The 22428-nt window shown below is 46.2% G+C and overlaps 1 protein-coding gene across 3 annotated transcripts in view; it reads left to right on the top strand.

The window, feature by feature from the left end:
- Positions 1-22428, top strand: part of LOC111079807 (protein prickle) — a 53275-nt gene that overhangs the window by 14328 nt on the left and 16519 nt on the right. Inside the window, exon 1 of one of the 3 annotated variants that reach the window (XM_022375112.2) lies at positions 8432-8684. The exons of 1 other annotated variant lie outside the window; for it this stretch is intronic. In XM_022375112.2, coding sequence (XP_022230804.2) covers positions 8434-8684 — 251 coding nt within the window. In that variant the 5' untranslated portion in view covers positions 8432-8433. Of the gene's footprint in view, positions 1-8431; positions 8685-17903; positions 21653-22428 lie in introns of those variants that run through there. One more of the 3 variants, XM_022375111.2, reaches the window with a different exon arrangement.

The raw sequence follows: 22428 nt of genomic DNA, 5'->3' as shown, positions 1-22428 counted from the left end.
AAGTTCCTCACTTTGAGTTGTTGTCAAGGCCCACGCGCCTTCAAAAACGGCTCAGGCTGAAGCTGACGCTGACGCTGAAGCAGAGGCTGGGTCTCAGGCTGAGACTGGAACTGAGACTGAAGGCCTCAGCGACGAAACGACTTTTAACATTCTGTTACCGTTTCTTGGCCTTTCTACCAACACTCGATTATGGTTACACATGTTGCCGCATATCCATCCATATTCATGCGCATTACGCACATTTTCGTAACAGATTCAAGTGCGCGATATGGAGAGTCTCGAGTGCCGCGCGCTGGCGAGAAGAGAGAGTGACAGAGGAGTGGGGAGAAAACATTAAACATTAACCACAGAAAACAAAAAAAAAACAAGAAACTGTTTAAAAAAAAAAATTCATACATACATACATACCTTCTCCATGTGGCGGCCCCATAGTTGGGAGCATTACGCAGCAATACAAGTTTTCAAGTGCCCGCCGAAAAGAAGGCGGAGGGGGGAGGAAGGCGTTGAAAAAACTCAAACTCAGAAACTGAAATATTTTTCTGTTTCGTATTGGATTTGATGTTGGGGCCCCGTAATGAGTCTGCAGAAGTTTTCGCCCCTCTCCCTGGCTGGGAACTGGTTTCCTCATCGTTTCTCATTTTTTTGTTCGTTTTTTCTTTTTCCAATTTGAAAATTAACTGTGTTTTGATTAATACCCGATTATTCCGAACCAAACTGAACGCTGCATGTGTCTATAAATTATGCTTCCCCTTTGCCGCCGCCATCGCTGGGGTTCTGGCTGCGATTGTAATGTGTTAAATGAAGCTGGAAAGTGGCTCCAGCAACGATCACAACGGATGATGGAAGGTTCTTCGTCCCGGATGACAGACGTAAATTGCAGGAGTTTTTGTGTAATTTATGAGCAGTTTTCCCCAACTAATTGGCCTAATTATGGTGCAGTTTACTGCGAGGACAATATAAATTGCAGCCCAGCATTGGTCCAATGTCTCTCTGTCTTCTCCCCCCGGGAGACGATGGCGATTCACACTTCCGCGATTGGTCCAGAGTTTGTTTTAGCCGTGGCAGTTGTGGCATCAGTTGTTGCTTTTGTGGCAGTTGCAAACGGCAAACAACAAAGGCAGGCAGGCGGCATCGACAGTCAACGGTCGACAGCTTGAGAGAGTCAAGAGTCGCCATTGCCATCGCCATTGCCGTTGCCGTCTCTAAACTTGAGAATCGAGTGCAGGGAATGGCACCCAGAGCCAGACTTCAAACTGCAGCATGTGGCAGTGGTAGGGGCAGGGGCAGAGGCAGCTTCGGCCTGCAGTGTGTCTGCTGCCAACATCGTGACTAATTACATGCGACATAAAATGAAAGAAACCCCAAGCCCAAAGCTACAAGCTTCAAGAGGCACAACTGCCAGGGAGAGAGAGAGAGGAAACGATAGAGGCAGGGGCACAGATAGAGACGGAGAGAGAGAGAGAGAGAGAGAGAAAAATCTAGCAACCAGGTCGTATACGTAATTGAAGAAAAAGTATCTGAAAATTGCCAAACAACAACCAGCAGCAGTAATTGGCAGGAAAAAGGCAGCAGCATCATCCACAGCAGCGGCAGCAGCATCCAGCAGACTGGAGTCTTGCAACTTGACAATTCAATAAAACTTGAGCTCTGATTGCCATTCCAGTTGACAAGTCTAATAATCAGCTTTTGGCCATGACATGGCCTGGGTTTCTGATGTAATTTGAGGATTTCCACTGCTGTCAGCTAATTGAAAGTCGCCACTCTCTCTCTCTCTCTGTTTGGCATCTCCCTGTGGCGGCTGTTCATTAAATCTGCATCTGTTGCATTCTCCCGAGCTGAACAATTTATGTGGCAAGTATTTTTAGAGCTGGCCACAAAAAAGTGCAATTGCAACTGCAACTGCAATAGCAATAGCAACTGTTGTTCTGTTTCTGGTTTCTGGATGCTGCTCTCTGTTTCTCATCTTGAACGCCCACTGGCATGCCATTGCCATCTGCTGTTGCAACTTGCGATGCTGCCGCTGCCGCTGCTGTTGCTGCCACACGAAAATAGCGCAAAGTAGTGCATCAATAAACAATAACAATGCTCCTGCTGCCGATGATGCTGCCGCTGCTGCTGCTGCTCCTACGGTGCTCCAACAAAACAGGAAAAGCCAAAGCAGATCTGGCCGGCCACATGTGCGGATGTTGCAACAACTCCAGCCGCTGGCAAGCAGCGGCCTGTCAATAAAAAAAAAGAAAAAGAAATAGGAGGAAAATCCGAGTAAACCGAAAAGTAAAGTAAAGTGTGGCAGGGGAAAATAAAACATGTGCAAGTTGCAGTGGCCCGCGGTTAAGTGAAAGAAATAGCTGCCAATAGCGGAAATATTAGCGTTTGGCCTGACTGCCGTTCCCAGTCGAGGGAGCGCAGCAAGAAAACTCCAAAGAAAACTCCAAAGAAAGCCCCTTACCACCTAGAAGACAATGTGTTTATTATTGCATAGAAAGATGGATAAGAATCGCTGGGGATTTGAGGCGGAGTAGAAGGAGTGGGCTAATGACTGACGTTGAAAGCCTCTGGAATATGGAAAGTATTCACTAATAAATCGATCCGATTCTGAACTGTTGCTGTAGCTGCATTATATGTATAATTATCCATTGAACTTGTATTTCCAGTTATGTGCTCTAACAGCCACCTATTCGTAGATTGAAACGGGATCAACATGTAAGAATTTTATTGATTTGAATATGTTAAGTAAAGTCTTGAATTTCGAACTGAAAGCTATTATTAGATAGCTACAGTTAAGGATCTCCTAGAGAGAAGACTGAGCAGAGCAGATCTGTATTATGGGAATGAATGATCTATCCACTTGAGTGGGTAATCAGATAATCAAACTCAGACGTACTGCAAATTTTACCAAATTGTTCTTGCCCAAATATTTATATTCATTTTGTACCTTTATCCATTTGCATTTCACTGCCATCCTTCAATCTCCAACTGCCCATCTCTTTGTCAACTTCGGCCTGACAAAAACTTTATGAACTTCCCCCAGGGCAATCTGGGGAATGCCAATATCTGAAGTATGCTCGATTACATGTCACCCCATACACATACTCGTATATATATGTATATATATAGAACGAATCAATGCCATCCTGGGCCTAATCCAATTGTCGCTGAAAGGGCAGCAGTTACTGTTACTCCAGGAACCCTACCCTACCCGTGCGAGCATGGGCATGGGCCCAACATCAAATGCCTTGACATGGCAGCAACGGGGACGAAACGGGGAAAGTCAAACCGATTGTGTTAAATCAAATGAAGCATAATTTTTACTCAATTTATGTATGTACGGGAGGGGGGAGGAAACTGCAGGCAGTTTTCCCAGTTAGCGTTACCGTTACCAGAGCCCAATCCCAGTGGATCGCTTAGCCTGTCATTCCATCACCGAAAACCGCCCACACTCGACTTAGCAGAGGGTTGATGCGATGCTTCTGCCTGCTTTGCTGACTTTGATGAGAGCGGACAGGACAGGATGGAGTAGAGATGGAGATGGAGCTGGAGAGTGCCTCGGGTACATCATATTTCTATTAATGACTTGCATATTTATGAGCCCTGAAACCCATTGCCATAGCCATAGCCATAGCCAGCAGTCTCGCCCCGTGGGCAACTCGAAATGAGTGCAAATAAGCTGATTTTAATAATAGACAAACACGAACCCCCCAAAAACACACAAACACAAATACGACTAGTACTCGTAGGCATCAAATGTGTTCCGAGTTTGTTTGAGTTTTGGTCTTGTTCTTGGCCCCCGGGCGATGGATGAATCTATAAAGATACACCACGTACATGGCAATACATAGTCTTGGCCTACGAGAAGGGAGCATTTAACTGGAATTTCGGTTTCCCATTGCGAAAGGCGTAATAAAGGCGGGGCTATGGCAGCGAGGAAGAACGGAAGAACCCCCCCACCGATCTCATGGCGGCCGGCGCTTTCATCCGCATTTTTAGTTGCTTTGATGTGGTTCCCTGGCCACGGATTTCGTCAACATGTGGCTCCGGCTAACGATGCGTGGAAAGTCTTTAAATAAACAGCAGAATCAGCAGCAAGCAGCAAGCAGCAGCAGCAGCACAAAGGCAGGCAGGCCTAGACCAGGGGCCGCCAAGGAAGTTGCCAAACAATATGAACCACATTTGCATATGGTTTTTTCCCCCGCTATATTTTTTTTTTTGGCAACGAGTGTAACGAACCAGAGTTAGGATAGGCTTATGGCTCAGCATTAGGTGGCCGAAAAAAAAGTGGACTAGTTACTGCCAAGTACTCGGAGTGAGCTCTGCCTGCTTTATGACCGCTTCTGTGTGGGCCCATCAACTCTGGGGTTCCCACATCAGACAGGGACAGAAACAGGGCCTACAAACTAATATGAAGACGGCACAACAATGGGCCTATCAAAGTCAGGCAGACAGTCCCATTCCATTCCCATTCCACCCATTAGTGTTGCAGTCACAGACAGCGACAACTAATAGCGCTCCCGTAATGAAGTGTTAAGAAATATCAGACAACGAACAAACCGCTAATGAAATACTCAACCGGCATGTACCCCTAAATAGAAGTACTCCAACAGCGCCGACAAAATTGTAATTGAGCAGCCCCTTTGGTTGTTATTTCGAGCTTGTAGCCAGTTTGGTGTCTTTTGATAATGATGGGAAACATCTTCTGGGCTTGATATTGTCATTATATTAACGGTACTTCAAGGTGAAGTCACTGCCTTGTATTTTTCTTGTAGAAATTCTCCCTGAGAAAGGGGAGCTCTTATCCGTTCGATGATCATAATGTTCCCCCCTTCTATGTGTGTTCCTTGTCCCATATTTAACCCTGAAATTCTGAATACCCAAACTTACATCGATTTCCATCGAAACGATCCAACACTTGAAATTTTCCATGCCACAAAGACCTGCAATATTTGGGTAAACGAACCATAAACCAACCAACCCCAAAAGCAGACAAACGCGTACTCGTAGACCGAACAACATGTCTGGCAAATGGAATTAGGAAATCTTTTTCGCCAAATCCAACAAATCATGTTAAAGGCGGCCCAGAGCGAGGTGAGTATCGTGTCTGGGGTAGAACGAGAACGCCGGCGGGCTGAATGTTTATACCGCTCTCGGTTTTTGGCTGTTTTGAAAACTGTGCGGTTTTTGGGGGAGGACAAGAACGAGGAGTTGGACCTGGACATGGACGGTCTGTGTGGGCGTGGGCGTATGACATTATCGAGGGTGGAAAAGCGTTGCAGGAACGGACCCAAAGAGCAGTCGAAGAAATGCCAGACGGCAAGGGCATAAAGTTTATATAATTATTTTTATGCCGACTCTCATAACCGTAGAGTGGAGTGGATTCGAGTGTGGAGTGTGGGGTGCCGGCCTCTCCTGGGGCTGTGTCAGCGTCAGCCCTTTCCCAGTTCTGTTCTGTCTCCCATTTTGTATCCGAGTTGCTAAATATGTGAGTTATGCAATGAATAAAATTAAATTACACAAATGTCATTGGCTGTGATGTTGCTGTTGTGGCTGCTTGTGGCAGCAACATGTTGCTAATGACAGCCAGGCCTCAAACCCCCCAAAAAAACACCCCAACATCAGATGCATTTTAATTAAAATTTTGTAAAAGGGCTCAGCTCACTTTAATCGAAAGCCTCTGCCCCTGTATCCAAAGCGGAAATTGTGTGCGGCTGTTGAAGTGTTGGTTGTTATTGCTGCCCTCCCCACCCACACCTGCCATTGTGGGTGATCAGCCTCCACTGCGATATGCATGTTTGTTGTCCTGTCTGCAGGGTTGATTTGGCAAACGACGCAATTTGTTTGTGCTAGCAACAGTAACAGCAACAGCAACATGAAGCAACCTCTGCCAAGCAGCGGCGTAGAATGGAGTGGAGTGCCATGGCTTGGCCAGAATGGTGGGTCAGTGGGTGTCAAACATCGCGGAGTATGAGATATTTGCACATTAAATACCGTAGCGTAACCCAGAAGAGCTTTCACTTTTCCCCGAGTGCCAGGGGGCGGTGCAATGTGTGTGTGGGTGTGCATCCTATTCCCTGGGGCCTCGTAAGTGTTGCCAGTTTGATTGTTTTGGCCTGCACTCGGTGTGGTGCGGTGCGGTGCGGGTGTGTGGCGTGGCATGGGGTACAGTTGTGTTGACTAAACTCTTTCCTTTACTTTCCTGTCCTCTATGTTCTGCGTGTTAATTGCTCGAAAAAGCTCTGTCAAGCTGGGTGGAGAAACGTCTCTGTCTCTCGGTCGGATGTCCATGTGGCTCTGGGCATAAGCAGCATATGAAATCATAAAATTTAACGATCGCTGCGTTGGCTGGCATCGAGTGAAACCACCCCTTGGACTGACCAGGCTGCCACCCAGCTCTGCAGCTCTTCAGCTCTTCAGCTCAGCTTCTCTGCTGTTGTGCTGCTCTGCTGCTTGGCACGTGTTCAAATTACCGTGAAGACGCTTAGGGGTGCATTTTCCACAGCACAACAGCCGAGAGGCAAACGAAATTCAAATTGAGTGAGTGAATTAAAAAACCTGGCAATCAGAGAGAAACAAACTACAGACACACCGCGAGAGACTCTCTCTCTCTCTCTCTCTCTCTCTCTCTCTCTCTCTTTGTGTGTGTGGAAAATGTGCTTGCAACAAAATATGAGCATACGTTAGAGCGTTCGTTTCCTTCCTTCCTTTGTTTGCTGTTTTTGGGGTTCGTTCGTTTCGAGTTCCCTTCATGGATATGCTTAGAGGTGTGTGTGTGTGTGTATGTGAGGGGTAAAAGGTTTTCCTGAGCGTATCTGTGTGTGTGAGTTCACGGGGATCGTGTCGGGCAGACTTTTATGGCTATAAGTTACAACTGAACTGAGCACAGTGGTGCGTTGGTCATTGGTTTCTGCTGCAATCCCTTTGCGGCGAAAGCGAATTGGAATTGAAGCGAGACTCGCATAAGATTTAGTAAAGTTTGCCAATTGGAAATCCACATACAAATAGGAGATAAATCATGTCAGAAATTAATTAATAAGATATCTCTTAGAAGATATACAAAAGTTGAAAAGGAATAGGTTTTTCTGTTATTTTATTTTTGATTTATGAATCCGAGTATACACAACGATAACATTTCTTCAGATCTTTTTTAATTGTACATATCTTAGATTTGGCTTTTTTCATTCTATTTATTATCTCATTAAGTATCGGAAATTACAATACCAACTTCATCTGCTCTTTGCCATCTTTATTACGTGTCCCATCTTTTCAACCACTGTACCAATCCATTTTTCGAACTAAATTCAAGAGCTTCAAAAGGTGAACACTCACACACACACCTATGTACCTCTCCACCCCCTGTTGCTGGCACTTTGTACCCTCTCTTTGGCTACATAATTTCAACAATATGCGTGCATTGAACACAGCCCACCCACTGCCTTCTGCCGCCTGCCGCCTGCCTCCTTCCAGCCCACAATCGCTTCAAACCGAAATCAGACATAAAAACATTACATTACAAACCCTTATTTTACACACACACAAACACACACACAATTGCATTAAAAAAGGGAAGAAGGAGCAAGGAAAAAAGAACGGTAACGTAAGGCGAGACAGCAACCAAAACTGAAACTGAAACAGAGAGTATGCAGGATTTGGCAGGGGGGCAGCAGTGGAAGGCGACTCAAGGACGCGAGGCGAAACGGGGCGAGTTCTTCGGCATCGACAAGGGATGCAAAAGCGAACGCCAGATATTAACCCCTCTTGTACATTTGTGTGTGTGTGTGTGTTTGTGCCTGTGTGCCTTTGTGCGATGTGTTTTCGCCGTGCCCGTCAATTTTGGTGCCAAAACAAACGCAACGAGCATTTTCGCCGATTAGAAGGAAGAACAATCCGTGAGTGCAACGTGAGCGGAGAGCAGCGCGCGCGCCCGTCGTCCGCCGTCCGTCGTATAATTTCGTATAATTTCTGATAACCCGCTAAACGATTATCTGAATAAATATTATTAATAATAATTCCCAGATGATGGTGTGGCAAAAACCCAAAATGGGATTCCAGTGAAATTCAAAATCGGGAAAAACGCAAAAATCTCACGAACCAAAAATTTCTTCTGTACGTACAGCCGGCTGTCTTTGTTATTGTTTGCTGCTGTGCTGCTGCTGCTGCTGCTGCGGCTGCTGCTTCTTCTTTTAGTTCTTCTCTCAGTCAAGGAATAGTTCTTCTTTGTGTTGGTGTTCGTCTCTATCTGTGTGTGTCTGTGTGTATCTGTGTGTGCGGAGTGGTCTCTCCCAGGACTTGTGAGTCAGCGCAAATGGCAATGCGCATCTTTGTTTACCCACCAAATCCCCGGCCAGAAGTGAGACTCCCAGTGAAAGCGGCGCCAAAAGTATTGTGATTTTTTTGTTGTATTTTGATTTGGTTTTTCGGTTTTTTTTTCGGCCAGAAACAATGAACGATTCGTTTGATAATTTGCATGCCGATAGCGCTAGCCAAAGTCATCATTTGAGCCACAGCAATAGCAACAATAATGGGAATAATGCCAATGATGGACCCCATAATGATGGCGATTCGGATGAGGAGGTTATCGAGGGCATGGCCCTGCTGGAGGGCAACTATCAAGTGCTGCGCCAATGGGTGCCACCCGCTCCCAACTATTGGGATGCACCGCCCAAGGCCATCATCAAGTCGGCCGAAGTGAGGTAAATATCAAAAGGAAATTGTAAACCAAACAACACTACACTGTGGGAAATTTAAAGCAGTACGGGAATAAAGTTTTTACAGTTTGAGTGTCTGAAAATGGTATCATAAAATATAATGTGAAAGTGAATAATCTTTTTGGTGAATCTTTATGGGTAGTCTGTCCATGATTCCAATCTCTGAATGTGGACACTTCACATCTAAGGGTTATGGCCAGTCCATAAATAAATAAAAACAATCCACCTATCCGTTCTTCCTTCAACAACTAAAGCAATAACTTTTCTGTGAGGTACTCTGTTTTTTTACTTAAAATATTTTTCAGTGTATCAGCATCGACATCTGCCAGAGCAAACACTTGTGTCAGCAACATGCTTATGCAATTAAAAGTGCAATTTTTGCATTTACATTTGGCCATTGCCTTCAATAACTTTTAATTAAGTGCTTCGCTTCGGCATTGATTTGACAGCGCATTCCATTTTGCTGCTCACAAATTGCACAGCAATTAACTCGAATCAGCTAGATCTGCCCCGCATCGGCTCGATTCGAGTAGAGTCTGGAGTCTAGAGTCTGGTCTGACTTGAAGCTTGAGCTGGACATGGAGGTGGAGCTGGTGCTGGTGCCGCGGTGTGGGGACAAGGCGTCTCTAACGGTCCAAGGCAATCGCTGCAGTCGGACACGGAGACGGAGTCGGTGCCATTCAATAAAAGTGCAGTTATTTGTAACGCACTTTTATGGCCACACAAGCGATGGCCAATCTGGTTCGACTACTACCACATACCCCGTACCCGTACCCGTACCCATACCCATAACCGCCGCCCCGACTCCCTGCTCCGAGCGATGGAAATCTCAATGGATTTGGCCTCGACGCTTGACAAATAATTTTCGCATTTTTACAGCCTGCAATTCATTCAATAAAAATTTGATTATTATGGGCATCATCAAATGCTGCATTTACATTTGCATGACAGGCAACCGAACTTACCGAAGGAAATTAAATTGTAGTGCATATTTTCTATACCCTGGATATTGAGTGGAGTGTATACCCTACTCAATTGAGTGGAAGGATCATTGAAGGAATTGATCGGATATGCAAAGTACCAATATTTATATTAGAAATATTTTATTTCTGCTTCACTTGAGTATATTATGGCCTTTTCATCATTAAAAGTTTATAACATACTCGTAGCCACACAGACGGTGTCCACTAGTCGCATACCCTCCATAGTCCCAGCTTTTATACTAGTTTTATGGGTTAATCCAAGAAAAAAAGAAGACATAATCTCAGAGACATCAGTCAAACCGTTGTGGCATGTGCACTAAAAGATAATAAATATTCTTATTATATGGGGAATGTATCACCAACCTCTGCTGATTGGAGCGGGAAATTCTGGGAATGGATCACAGACTTACCCGTATTCTTTTGGGGTTTCATTCACTGACTCAGCTAAGACTCTCCACGAGATACGTGAGATCGCCATTGTGCATCGATAGAGTATAAACAGATTGTCGGCTGTCTGTCAGTCCTCACTCGACGAGCGCCAACAGTTGGCGCTGTCTGGATGCCGCGTCTGCAGAGTTGAGAGTTGCTGCTGTGGCTGTTGTCTCACTGTCAACACCAAGTGGTATGCAACATGCAGCTGGGACACGTGGTGGGGGCAGCTACAGCTCCTCTACAAGTGTCTTCGTCCCAGTCGTCCAAGTCGTCGTCGTCGTCGTTGGCGTTGACAACTGCAGCATGAGTCTGCGAAATTGAGTTGCAGTTGCCGGCTGCCGGCTGCCTGCTGCCGCAGCCTCCTCTATCTGCATGCCTTCTTTTGTGCTGCTGCCTGCTGTTGCTTTTTCTGGTAAATAATAAATGCGTTACTTGAGAGCATTCGAAATGGGAAATCAAAATGCAAACGCTGCCAGATTTCTTGCGGCTCGCGATGCACTTGATGCAGCAACAATGTTTTTCCCGGTTTTGGCCTGGCTTCGTTTTGTTTTTATCCGCCGGGCCGTTAAGTGCAACAGCAGCAGCAGCAGCGGCAGAAGGAGGAGAAACAGCGGGTTGCGCATTGCTGAGAGTATCTTTTGCACGTTCTCAATATGCATTTCTGAATTACAATATGTTGATTGCATTTCGCCGGCACGTAGATGGAACACATGCACTCCACTGCACTGCGCTCCGTGGCTTCCAACTACGCCGCACTCCCCTCTACACCATACCGTCTGGCCATAATAATGATGAGTATTGAAATTGGTAACAATGCAGTGCATTTCCGCACACCACAAGCAAACTCCAACCCCAACCCACTCTCTCTCCCCGTTTGCAGACAGTCGCAGTCAGTGCTTCCTCTGCTGCGGTTAGTGGGGCCTTTGTTCTTGGCCAGGATACGGATACCATACCCCCTCTCCACGACTCTACTCATTCGGGTCTAAATTACTTTATACTCGCCACAGCATATGCTCCTCGTATTGTTGGTTGCCTGGGTAATTGATATGGCTTTGTTTCACTTGGCCAACTCGGGTTGTTCGCTCTGTTTCGTCTTTTGCTTTTTGTTGAGCGAAAAGTTTCCTACGAGGACGAACTTATTTCACTTCCCTTCAATGGGAAATCCTTGACTGCGTTCCGACCTCTAACCTCTGACCCCTAACCACAATAAAGCTCTGCCTCTGCCCTCGGCTCTGTCGAAAACCGCAGATGACATAATTAATGAACCTTCGAACCATCATAAATAAGGAATGGCTTATAGTTATTCCTTGTTGTTAATTTTGCACATGACTCGTATATAAATCAATTTCATATTTGCCCTTTTTCTCTGTCTCCATCTCGTTTTAGGTAAGTTGATATACGACGACGACAACGACGACGATTCCTTTCTCTTTGCCGCTAGATGTTGTGTTGCCTTATGGCTGTTGACGGTGCCAGTCACAATGGCAACATTATTAACTATACTTACTATTTTGAATTGTGTGAAGGCGGCACGTCAATGTCATTGAGTCTCGAGGTAAATGGAAATGGAAATTCCAGGTCGAACAGCCCCAGCGGAGTCCCAGCGAGCTCCCGTGAAAATTACGATGACTTGTCACACGAGCAAACTTTTTCTTTACGTAGAATATATTTTGGAAGGATTGTTAGCGAATTAGCACAACAGTAAGGTAAACCTCATAAATTGCAATTTATTTTGGTAAAACAAAATGGGAATTTCCTTTTGCTAACTTGCTTTAAGAATGTTTCATCTTTAAATTAATTGAGTATACGCACATATAAATGTTTATTGTATGCTGCCAAATATTGAATACAGGAAATACAAAACTTAAGTAATCTTCAGGGATTTCCTATTGATTCGGACACATCAGAGCAGGAATCTATTAGCCCGAAAGAAGGGAAAGAAAATGGGGAAAAACTATTTCCATGCCGGTGGACACACCTGTGCCCCTGATGTGGCGCTAACTTTTCCCATTATTATGGCCTTTAATGGGCCCAATAGAATTGCCCATTTTCGAAGATGTCTGTCCGCCTGCGTCACACCACCTGCCACCCTGCCCCAGTTCCTGCCGCCCCTTTTAATGGGGCTGCAAATGTTGCCCGAAAAAACTTTGTATCCCCCATTGGACTGGCATTTTGCTTTCGGCTTTGGCGCGCTGACGTCGATTCGTGCGCTAGTTTGCATTGATTTGATGACACTTTGGGGGTTCTTTTATTTCACTAATAAACGATCCAACCCCACCCCACCACCGCCCCGTCCCAGAGATGGCGTGTCAAAAAGTTGTCTGCACATTCGGGCTGCTCGTTTGACGTTCCCATTCTGATTCTGGCGTTGACGGTGTCTAACGAAAAGTGGCAACAAACGAGGTCATTATGTTTGCAATTAGCCAAATTGATTTTGTGATAGCGTCGACGGCAGGGCCCTGACACTGTCCCTATGCCTTATGGGCGGTTCTAACCCGCAATCCTAACTCCAGCTGCAGCGCACCTAACGAATTCATTAGGTCCCCTAATTAGGCTTTAGCTAATTGCATTTGATTTTCAGTTTTTAGCCAGTACGTACCCATCCATATGCGTACTCGTGGTACACGCATCTTTGATGGCGACGGCACCTCGGGAGCTTCACACGCCACGCACTGCCGCCGCTCCATAAATCATAAAGGCATAAAGCATCTCGAGCATCGCAGCTCTTGGTGCAACAAGCAACAAAAAAAGCATTTCCGCTCACACTACGTTCCACGCCTGGCATCTAATTAGCCCAGAGACCGCATTAAGAAGCCCTAATGTCATGCCCAGACAGGGGGGCCTAATGATCTTGGGCCCAGCAAACGCATGTGGCTGTGGTGACCAACTAACATGGTCAATGGCGAATTAGCCTTGAACTCTTCACATGGCTAACACGGTTGACATACGCGCTTTTTGTCACTCTTTAATGGTTGAAACAGCAGAGGGCTGGGGTCGCAGAAGCCGCCACTGCAGCCGACATTCTCACGAGTAAAGTTCTCAGAGAGCCACGAGCCATGTGGTCGACTTTTAGAACTATTCAAGTCTACATGTATGAATGTTACATTACATTCTACAGTGATCCTACATCTATAAGGAAAAAAAAAATAGTTCGGAGTGTATCAAAAATTTTTAATTTTTATATTTTCAATTCAAAAAAGTTTCCAAATTTAATTTTTTATTTATAAAACTTTCAAAATGATGTATTAAAACTCTACAAAAACTTGAAAACTCTTCTACAAATCGCTCACATGGCGGCGTACACGGCGCAGAAACTTTATGCATACTTTTAGGATGGGCCATCCATTCAATATCCACCAAACGCGATCCACAGCCAAAGGGTGACGCAAAATTGAGCTTGACTCTCTCTCGGCGCCGCTCTTTTGCTTTGAGTGTGAATTGAGATTAACAGCAACACTCGACAAAAACGACTCAATAAACTTATGAGTCAAGTTCGAGGTTCACTGTAGTCAATTCAGTTTGATGTGAACCAACTGTGTTTATTTTATTCATGGCTTTTACACGAGAGAAGATATATTTCTAAAGATATTCAACTGGCCATCTTTGAGTTGAATAACATCTAGATTTTTTGGTAATTTTCAGTTGAATATTTTACGTAGAGTCACTCAATCGCTAAGCAAAAGCGATCCACAGGCAAGGAGATCCGCATTACCTCTCCTCCGAAACTGTAACATACTTCTGGGATGAATGAGCTTCAAAAAAAAAGTTTTTTCCAAGATAGATCAGATTATGTGGTATTATCTTTACGGATATATCTAATATATAAAATATGATCAACATTTATGGCTTACAAATTAACCTTTAGCTTTTGAGACTTTAGATTGGGATCATTTGAGTTGGTTGAATTTCCTACCAGCAGCCTCGCTCGCTCTCTACGCTCAAGCTCCACTAAATGCGATCCACAGAGAGCACTACAGAGTGCTGATCCACATTGTGGCAGCGATCGTTCAGCCAATCCAAGTTTACACCTGTTGCCGTGCGCTTCGTACCTTCATCGACCGGTGGTTCATTCATTTCGTGGCACGTTCGGGTCGCCCCGTTGATGTCGATGTCGATTTCGGTTCATGTTATCTTGCGCCAGATCTGTCATTTACCGTTCTCGTACCAGATCGGTGCAAAGTGCACAAAAACAACATCGTTTTTAACAGCAGCTGAATTTACACAAATTCGCGACTGCGGTATATAGAGTGAAATCAATAATCGCAACGCTACCCAAGCGATCCATATCTCAGTGTCCCGTGAGTGGAGTGGAGTGTAGAGTGAAGTGCGAAAAAGGATCACAAAAAACTGTGTTCCCAATCCCCAATACCCCCTCGCAACCAAGAGAACTCCTTTTACAGCGCAACGCAACGCGTTCAATTATGCAAAGAGCCGGGCCTCGGGCTCCAGTGAAGGCTCCAGACGGCAGTGGATAAGCCGCCAAAGTGTCGAGTGAGGTGCGACCAGGGCCAGCCCAGGCATTGTCACCAGCGCATTTCAAACGATACGGATACACAGATACCTCCAATACAGATGCAGCAGCTACAACAAAATTACATTAAAACTCAAATGAAATTCGAGTCCGATTTGATATTCGAGGCACAGGCAGCGGGCCGGGCCGGCTGCCCCAGCATAATATTTTTATGGGCTTTATCAAAAATTCAGAATCGGTCACACACACTTCTGTAATGTGTGTGTGTGTTTTTTTTGAGTGCCGAAACTCTTTCGATATTGAGCAACGAACTTGAGGGGATATACCTAAGTATCCACCGACAGCGTAATGGCATTCATAAGCCAGTGGCAGCAGCAGCAGCAGCTCACTCTTTTTGATTTATTTAGATGCGTTAAATTTTAATAGCCGCTTGCTGCGCACTTTCACCATTTCCCATTACCCATTGCCCATTGCCGTGGATGTGGATGGCACAGCATCGCGGAATGAAGTCATAACCAAATAGGCTTACGACCCGCTCTCAGCCATAAAACATGGTCCAACTACACATTACTTGTCTAGCCATAAAAACACTTGGCAAAAAACCCAAAAATAATTTGATTACCGAGCCACACAGTGTGCGGCTTTGGCTTTCTCTGCCTCTTGATCCAATTAGCCAGAAGGAGAGCAGACTGGCAGAGTGGCAGAGCTGGGCTTTAGCCACCCACAAGCCAAACCGACGATTGTTATGGAATTGACTTACATACATGGTCTGCAATGTGTCAACAATGGCTTGTTAGCAATTGAGTCCCGATCCGACTACAAGTCCATGTATCCGTGTGTGTGGTGTGTGTGTGTGTGTGGGACGTCGACATGGGTTTTGCAATGGAAAAAACACCTTATTGACAAGAGACATTTGACTCAACCAACTGCAACGTGTGTGTGTGTGTGTGTGTGGTGTGTGGCGAGCAACTGCGTGTGGGCTTTGGTCAGAATTTATCTTTGATTTCTAATTGCCTGACATGCCAATTTAAATTTAATGCTCGGCCGATAGCAATTTCAAGAGAATTCTTGCCAGATATCCATAAAATTCAAATGCCAGACAGACAGATCCCGAAACGGAACCCCACAATTTGCCACAATATTTTATGACTAGCGCCTTGGTTACAACAGAGCGAGAGACAGAGCCAGAGCCAGAGCCTCGCTTAACCTAATCAATTTTTGCACTGATCGTTTTTGATTTGGCTTTATTAAGAAATTCTTCGTAATTATATACGGATAGCCGCTGGCAGGCGGCAGGCAGCAAATCGAAAGAAAACTGTTGTTTATGGTGTTGCCGCGTTGTGGCAGCAACTAGTTGTCTCAATTATGGCCCCCGACTGCATCAACTTTCTCCCTCACTTTGGCTGCTGCTGCTGCGGCTGCTGAGGCTGCTGCTTAACCCAAATCGACGCCTCTAACTAACTGGCGTGTTAATTTGTTAGTTTCCACTGGACAGACAGACACGCAGACCGACAGACACTCGGAAATTGTCAGAGCATGAAGACTGTGAAGAGAGGGAAAACCAAAGAAAAGAATCTCATCTCGGAATGTGGGGAATAGATTGGCCACTTTACAGTTATCAGTGTGTGGTTAGCATGACAATGGTCCAAAGGGGCAGGGCGGTAGGGGGGCACGCCACACGAGTGGGTCAACAACCTGTAGCCAAAGTCGAGACCCGATAGCCACTTTTCGTTATGTCAAATCGAGTTCGTTGGCAAAGTCTTTTGTCCCAACTTTATATGAAATCACAGTCCAAACAGCTCAACTCATCATTTGCATATTACACATGTTTTGTGTCTATTTTAACCAACAATTAACGAACTATTTCGTGTGACTGTTTTGGCCATTCATCATGGGGCCAGAGGAAACCTCCAGTTATGAGCATTTACGGAGGGAAGTCATAAATAAAGTTATACGAGTATGAGTATCCCACGAATGTGGTGGGAATGCTGTGGTGGGACGGGTGACTGGGGACTGCTGCAACACTGTCGTACATCATCATCGATAGATAGGCAAAAACCCAATTTGATCTGTCATTCTGTCGGGCCGCGTTAGTTTCCCAAACATCTGCCCCAGCGATAAGCCGAACGAGCGAACGAACGAACGGGTTTGGGTTTGCCTGGAAAATGGAGCAGCAGCCGCACTCGTTGGCGTTTCCTTTTCCGCGACGCTGTTTTGATTGCATTTGACATTTAACACGAGTGAGTGCGCCGCTGCCACAGATTAGAGTGGCAACCCGCCCACACACAGCCAGCCAGCCAGCGGAGGGAGGAGACGGGCCCGCGGCTGATATTAATTTTGCACCTCGGATCGCTGCGCTTTGTCTGCGATCAAGTTTCATGTAATCGTAATTAAAATTTAATAGAAATAAAACAGAGATCAGGAATTCCATGGCAATGACAAATTCCCATTAATGGGCAATCAATTCCCAGATGAGACAAAAGCATTTAACACTCGCCACTCGACTCGATTAGGCCAGGACAGGCGTTAGATTATTATCGGGCCCAATGAAATATGAGACTGCCCAGACAATGCCTCATTAGGCCCGCGTCTCAGCTCGGCCCCGACTTTCCCGAAAACTAGTTCTAGGCTCCTCTAAGCCTAAGCTGTGTGTGTAATTATTATGAGCTGAAGAGGAGGCAGTGCCAAAGAACAAGCCAGAACCCCAGCTAGAGCGAAGCGAGGCTTTAGGAAACCTAAATTATAGTTGGGGCATAAAATAGACAAACAAGTTAATCCATTAGCGGGCGCTGTCTCCACGAGTGAGACATCTGCCCACCCCACCCCACCACTGTAATGGTAGAACCGGAAAGAAGTCAACATTGTGTGTAGACCTCTATTAAACGCATATTTCTCATTGTTTATCTGGCTGGCTTTTCGTATGTTAATATTGGAAAATGTGCCAGCTGCCATTGGGCCATCAGACTGCATAATAAATTATGAAATTTTACAGTTGCAGCAGCATCTGTTAGCTGGAAGCTGGAATATGAAGCTGCATGATGCGGCGGGGGGAGGCCGAATGAGTTGTCATGTCTGTGGCGGCTTTCTAAACCACTTAACCAGGCAGTGATAAGTCCATAGATATGCCAGATTCTCTCCACCGCTGAATGGGATTCTTGATAACACAATTCCAGAAGATCAAAAGAGAAAAAAGAGACCTTCTTTTGGAGTTAAATGAAATGCAGTTGAAGTAGGCGGCAGCGGCAGCGGGGACACACACAACAAAAGGTTGAATGCGGTGAATGGCTTAAACAGTTTTTCGGGGTGGGGAGGGGGCCAAAGCCAAAGCCAAAGCCAAAGGAAAGTAAACCAAGACAAAGCAATTGACTTTTTAACCTGCATTCCTGTAAATTAAAGATAGTCCCCCGCCGTTGCCGTTGCCGTCGCCGTTGCAGTTGCAATTGCAGCTACACTTGCAGAAAAATCTACATAAATAGCAATAAAATTAATTGCGCTTGTCTGCCACATTTTCCACGCAGTTTTCCAGCCGCTGGCAATGAAAACCTGAAACTGGACAAATGTCCGGCAATAAAAGGCTGCATAAAACAAAGTGCACAAAAGCACAAAGCACTCTACGTTGAGCAGTGAGTAAAGGGGAGGTAGTGGAGGTAGTGGAGAGGGAGGAGAGAGAGAGGAGAAATCCTGACAAACTGGGTAATTGCAGTTGAGGATTGATGACAGAGCCGCCAGCGAATAAAACAGAAATAAAATCATGCCAAAACATGGCCAAAACAAATCACTTAAAATTGTGTGTAATAATAGTCGTAAAAGGCACTTCTGTATTTGGCTTGATTTGATATTGTGGTTCTATGCAAATTGCTTCTATGTACGACCCGTTATCTGGCCTGCCTCAGATGCCTCCAATCAGATTCATTTCAATCAATTTACCGACTGGCACTGGGTCAGGCCATACTCTCGTATTAGCACTGGCAATTTCCTATGGGGATAAATTATGCGACACCACACATAGATCGATCGGGGCCGTTGATGGCGTCACTTACACATGTCCGAACAGGCATCAATAAATACTAACGGTGCCTGGCGGCATTAAGTCCGACACTCGTCAGAGTCTCCAGTAAACAGCAAGCAGCAGCAGCAGCAACAGATACTCTCCACAAGAGTCTCCACATCTGCCATAGCCGGAAGTCTTTGTTTGGGCATTCTCGTTGGTTGGACTCCATTTTTGCTTTATGATTATTGTGTGATCGCGTTTTAATCGCCTCAAGACTCATTGAAATGGCTGATGCTGTGGCTTTTTGTGGCACATGTGAATCATGCACAAGGTGCCGCTTTTCTTTTGTAAACTGGTTTATTCCCACCCCATGGCCACTTACCCACTCATTGGGCTCTAATCACACCCGCCGTTGCCTATTGCCGTTTCTGGTTCTCGATTCTCTGGCTCTAACTGCAGATCTACCCGCGATCGCGTGCTGTGGTCTCCGACTTTGTTGCGGCTGGAAATCATCTTCAGTTCTGTTTGTGTGTCTGTTTGTGTGTGTGTGTGTGTGTGTGTGTTAGCCGGAAGCCAGCGACAGCCCCACATTCTGCCTACTAGTAGCAGTACCATGTGGGCGGGGGCTCTCAGTTATGATTACATTTGTTCTTCCTTATAATTCAATTATGTACTAGTTTGGGGGAATGAAGAAAAAAACTGGAATTCCTGGCTCAATTGTTGATTCTTTCTGAGTGACTTGGCATGTCTGCCTCTGCCCCTCCCTTGATGGCTGCCTGGGAAGCAGAGTTCTCCTATTTCGAGTGATCTTTGATCTTGAAGCCTTGGGTAATCTGATAAATATTGCCTCCACTTTTGATTGACAGCCTTCGTTCCTTCCTTTCCTCTATTCGCATTGATCTCATAAATATGACTCTTGCGATGCCCCCCACCCCCTAATGGAGTTGGCTTAGAGTTCTAAGAGCACTAAGCTAAAAGCAGCTTAATGCACTCTGGGATAGACACACACACACACACACACAAAACACACGTGTATGGCATGTTGGTTAGCTGCAATGGCTGTTAAGGCATTTGGCTACCACTCAAGCTTGATGCTGCCTCATCCTCAACCTCATCGTCGTCCTCAGCAGCTGCCGTTGCCTTTGCCATTGCCATTTCCCATTCCCGCTGCTGATGATGATGAAGATGAAGTTATTATTATCTGACAAGGGCATCGCCGCCATGGAAAACGGCATTGCAGTTGCATTGGCCTCGCACTTAGCAAAAATGTTTTCCACATTTTCCATCCATCCTCTGGTACCTTCTACGTGTCTTGTGTCTTTATTAGAGGCGTGACTAATCGCCTGATGGCTGTTGGCTGGTGGCTGATGGCTGATCATCATCCTAGCCTGGTCTGGCCATTACGATTACGCTTACTACTGGAAAACGTGGCCAACGCTTTGCTATTTACCTTAGATCCCATCACTATTAAGGCCACAACACAACTGTCAATTTTCGGGGTACACAACAATTTTCGATGATTATTTCTTGGGGAAAGTGTTGGCGTTGGCGGGGCCTTGATTCTGTTTCACAGATTTCCATCTCGTTTCGAGCGTAAATTATGGGCCATCGATCAAACGGCTTTGTTGGCCTTGCTTTTTCTCGCTGTGAAAGTTCCTCAAGATGAAATTTCCGTATCGTTTGAAATGCTGCTGGAAAATGGAAAAATATAAACAAAAGTACCACAAACTAAAGGAACTTTCCCAACTAATTAAAGGCCTCATGAAAAATAATTCTTTTAGAAAAAAAAACTAAACAAAAAAACAGATTAAATAAATTTAAAAACCAAAAAAAAATAAAAGGAAAAAGCTAAAAGGAGTATAAAGAAGGATAATGTCATTGCTAACAAGGAAAGACAACGCGAACTGAAAAATAATTACGGCCCCAGAACAATAATAATAAGCAACATGAGCAGCCTGTCAGCACCGCCAGGCGGCAGTGGAGGAGATGTTGCAGTGGCCACTGCCACTGCCACAAGCACAGCGACAGCGACTGCCACCGCAACTGCCACGGCCACGGGCAGCATGGAGCCAGCGATGGTGCCACGTACCGCCAATTTGCTGGCATGCAAACAATGGTGGCGCGTCTGCTTCTTGTACGGCGACCAGCAGAAATATTATCGACAGCTCTATAGCAAGGCAGCGGCCCAGCGCCTGGCCGGAGCCAATCAGGAGAACGACAATGCGGCCCGAACGGGCGAGGAAGCGGGCCAGGAGTACGACACGGTCGCGATGGGCGATGGCGATTTTATCGCGGCGCAATTAGATGCCGGAGAAGATGCGGACGATGGCATTGATCTGGGAGATAGCAGCCAGCTAGGAGGGTCAAGAGTGGCCAAAGGAGCTGCAGTAGGAGCCACAGCGACAGCAGGTCGCCCACTCTTTCCACTCTCCTCCTCGCCGCGACGCAGCAAAAAGCTGCTGCGCTCTCTGAGAGGCCACGTCAAGGCAGAGAGCAGACCGGAGAAGCCTGTGAAGGCAGCCAAGCTTCAGAGCGAACCGTCCAGCGAGCTGACCAAGCGCAATGCCAGGGTGACCGTGCTCGATGATCCCTTCCTCTTCGGCATCGATGCCGATCACCTGGGCGATCTGGTCAGAGGCAAGGGCAAGCAGTACAGTCCGCTGGAGGCCACCGAGAACATAGCCAGATTCTACGAGCTGCAGCTGGAGACGACGGAGGCCACGGCCCAGGTCCTGGAGATCATCGAACAGGAAGAGGAGCCCGAGCCACCCAAGCCTGCGCTGCCGCCCAAGCAGAAACAGCCACGTCCTGTGCCCCCGCTGCCGGCTCGGATTACCCAGCCAGCGGTGCTGCAACCGCTGACCGCCGGCGATCTACAGTTCCTGAATCTGAGCCTGCGGCATCGGAGTTTACCGCGCAGCATGAAGCCGTTTAAGGATCCCCACGATATCAGTTTCACTTTCAATGAGCTGGACATGAGCACGGGCGCCACTGCCTCAGCCACAGGCCCCGGAGCAGCCGCAACGGAAGTGGCCACAGGAGTCGGCGTCGGCTCCGCGCAGCAGGAGTCAAATGAGTGAGTAACTTTCCGCCTGGCATCTCTCGGTTCATTTGTCAGATGCAATTTGGCTCCCTATCCTCCCTTTTGCATTGCGCATTTAGCATTTCTGGTGCTGCTTTGCTGCTTCTGCTGACAATTTAAATGCATAAGTTTTGTTGCCTCTGCCCCAGTCGCATAATGATTGATTACCGCTGCCTGCGGCAGGAGATCCCGAGACGGCGGCAACTTGTTGCGCAAGTTGGCAGCCAACAGAAACTGAAGCTGGAGCTGGATCTGCAGTCGATGCCAATGTGAGATGGTGATGCTAAAGCAGAAGTCAATGAACACACATTGCGTGTTCTTCGGCCGGCCCAATCCCAGCCAGACCGCAAAATACACGCAACAACCGACAGCCGACAGCGAACCAAACAGCCAGCGACAGCCAAAGTTGGGGGAACTTGTTCTTGTCTTGGCTGGCAGCCTGAAATTGAAACCCACCGAAACAGTGGTCGAAGCTATGGCCAAATCTGATGGCAGAAAGCCAGCAATGGCATTGAACTGCACCAATTCTTGGTTCTATAATTAAGATAACTCTCATCCTTATTGTTTTCCCAAAACCAAAGATGAAACCATCAAATAACAAAGCAAATAACTTTTGGGGACATTTTGCAACCAATTTCCAAAGCAATTTGTGTGCCAAAGAGCATTTCTTTGATAGTACAAATGAATATATCAACTCCCATCCAACAGTTCTTATGGGCCCCACCAATGAGCCCTAATAGACATATAATTCTATGGCAGCTCTCCCACGT

This window comes from Drosophila obscura, unplaced genomic scaffold (assembly GCF_018151105.1).
Source record: "Drosophila obscura isolate BZ-5 IFL unplaced genomic scaffold, ASM1815110v1 contig_186, whole genome shotgun sequence".
Classification (NCBI taxonomy): domain Eukaryota; kingdom Metazoa; phylum Arthropoda; class Insecta; order Diptera; family Drosophilidae; genus Drosophila; species Drosophila obscura.
This window is presented reverse-complemented; position numbering and strand designations above follow the sequence as displayed.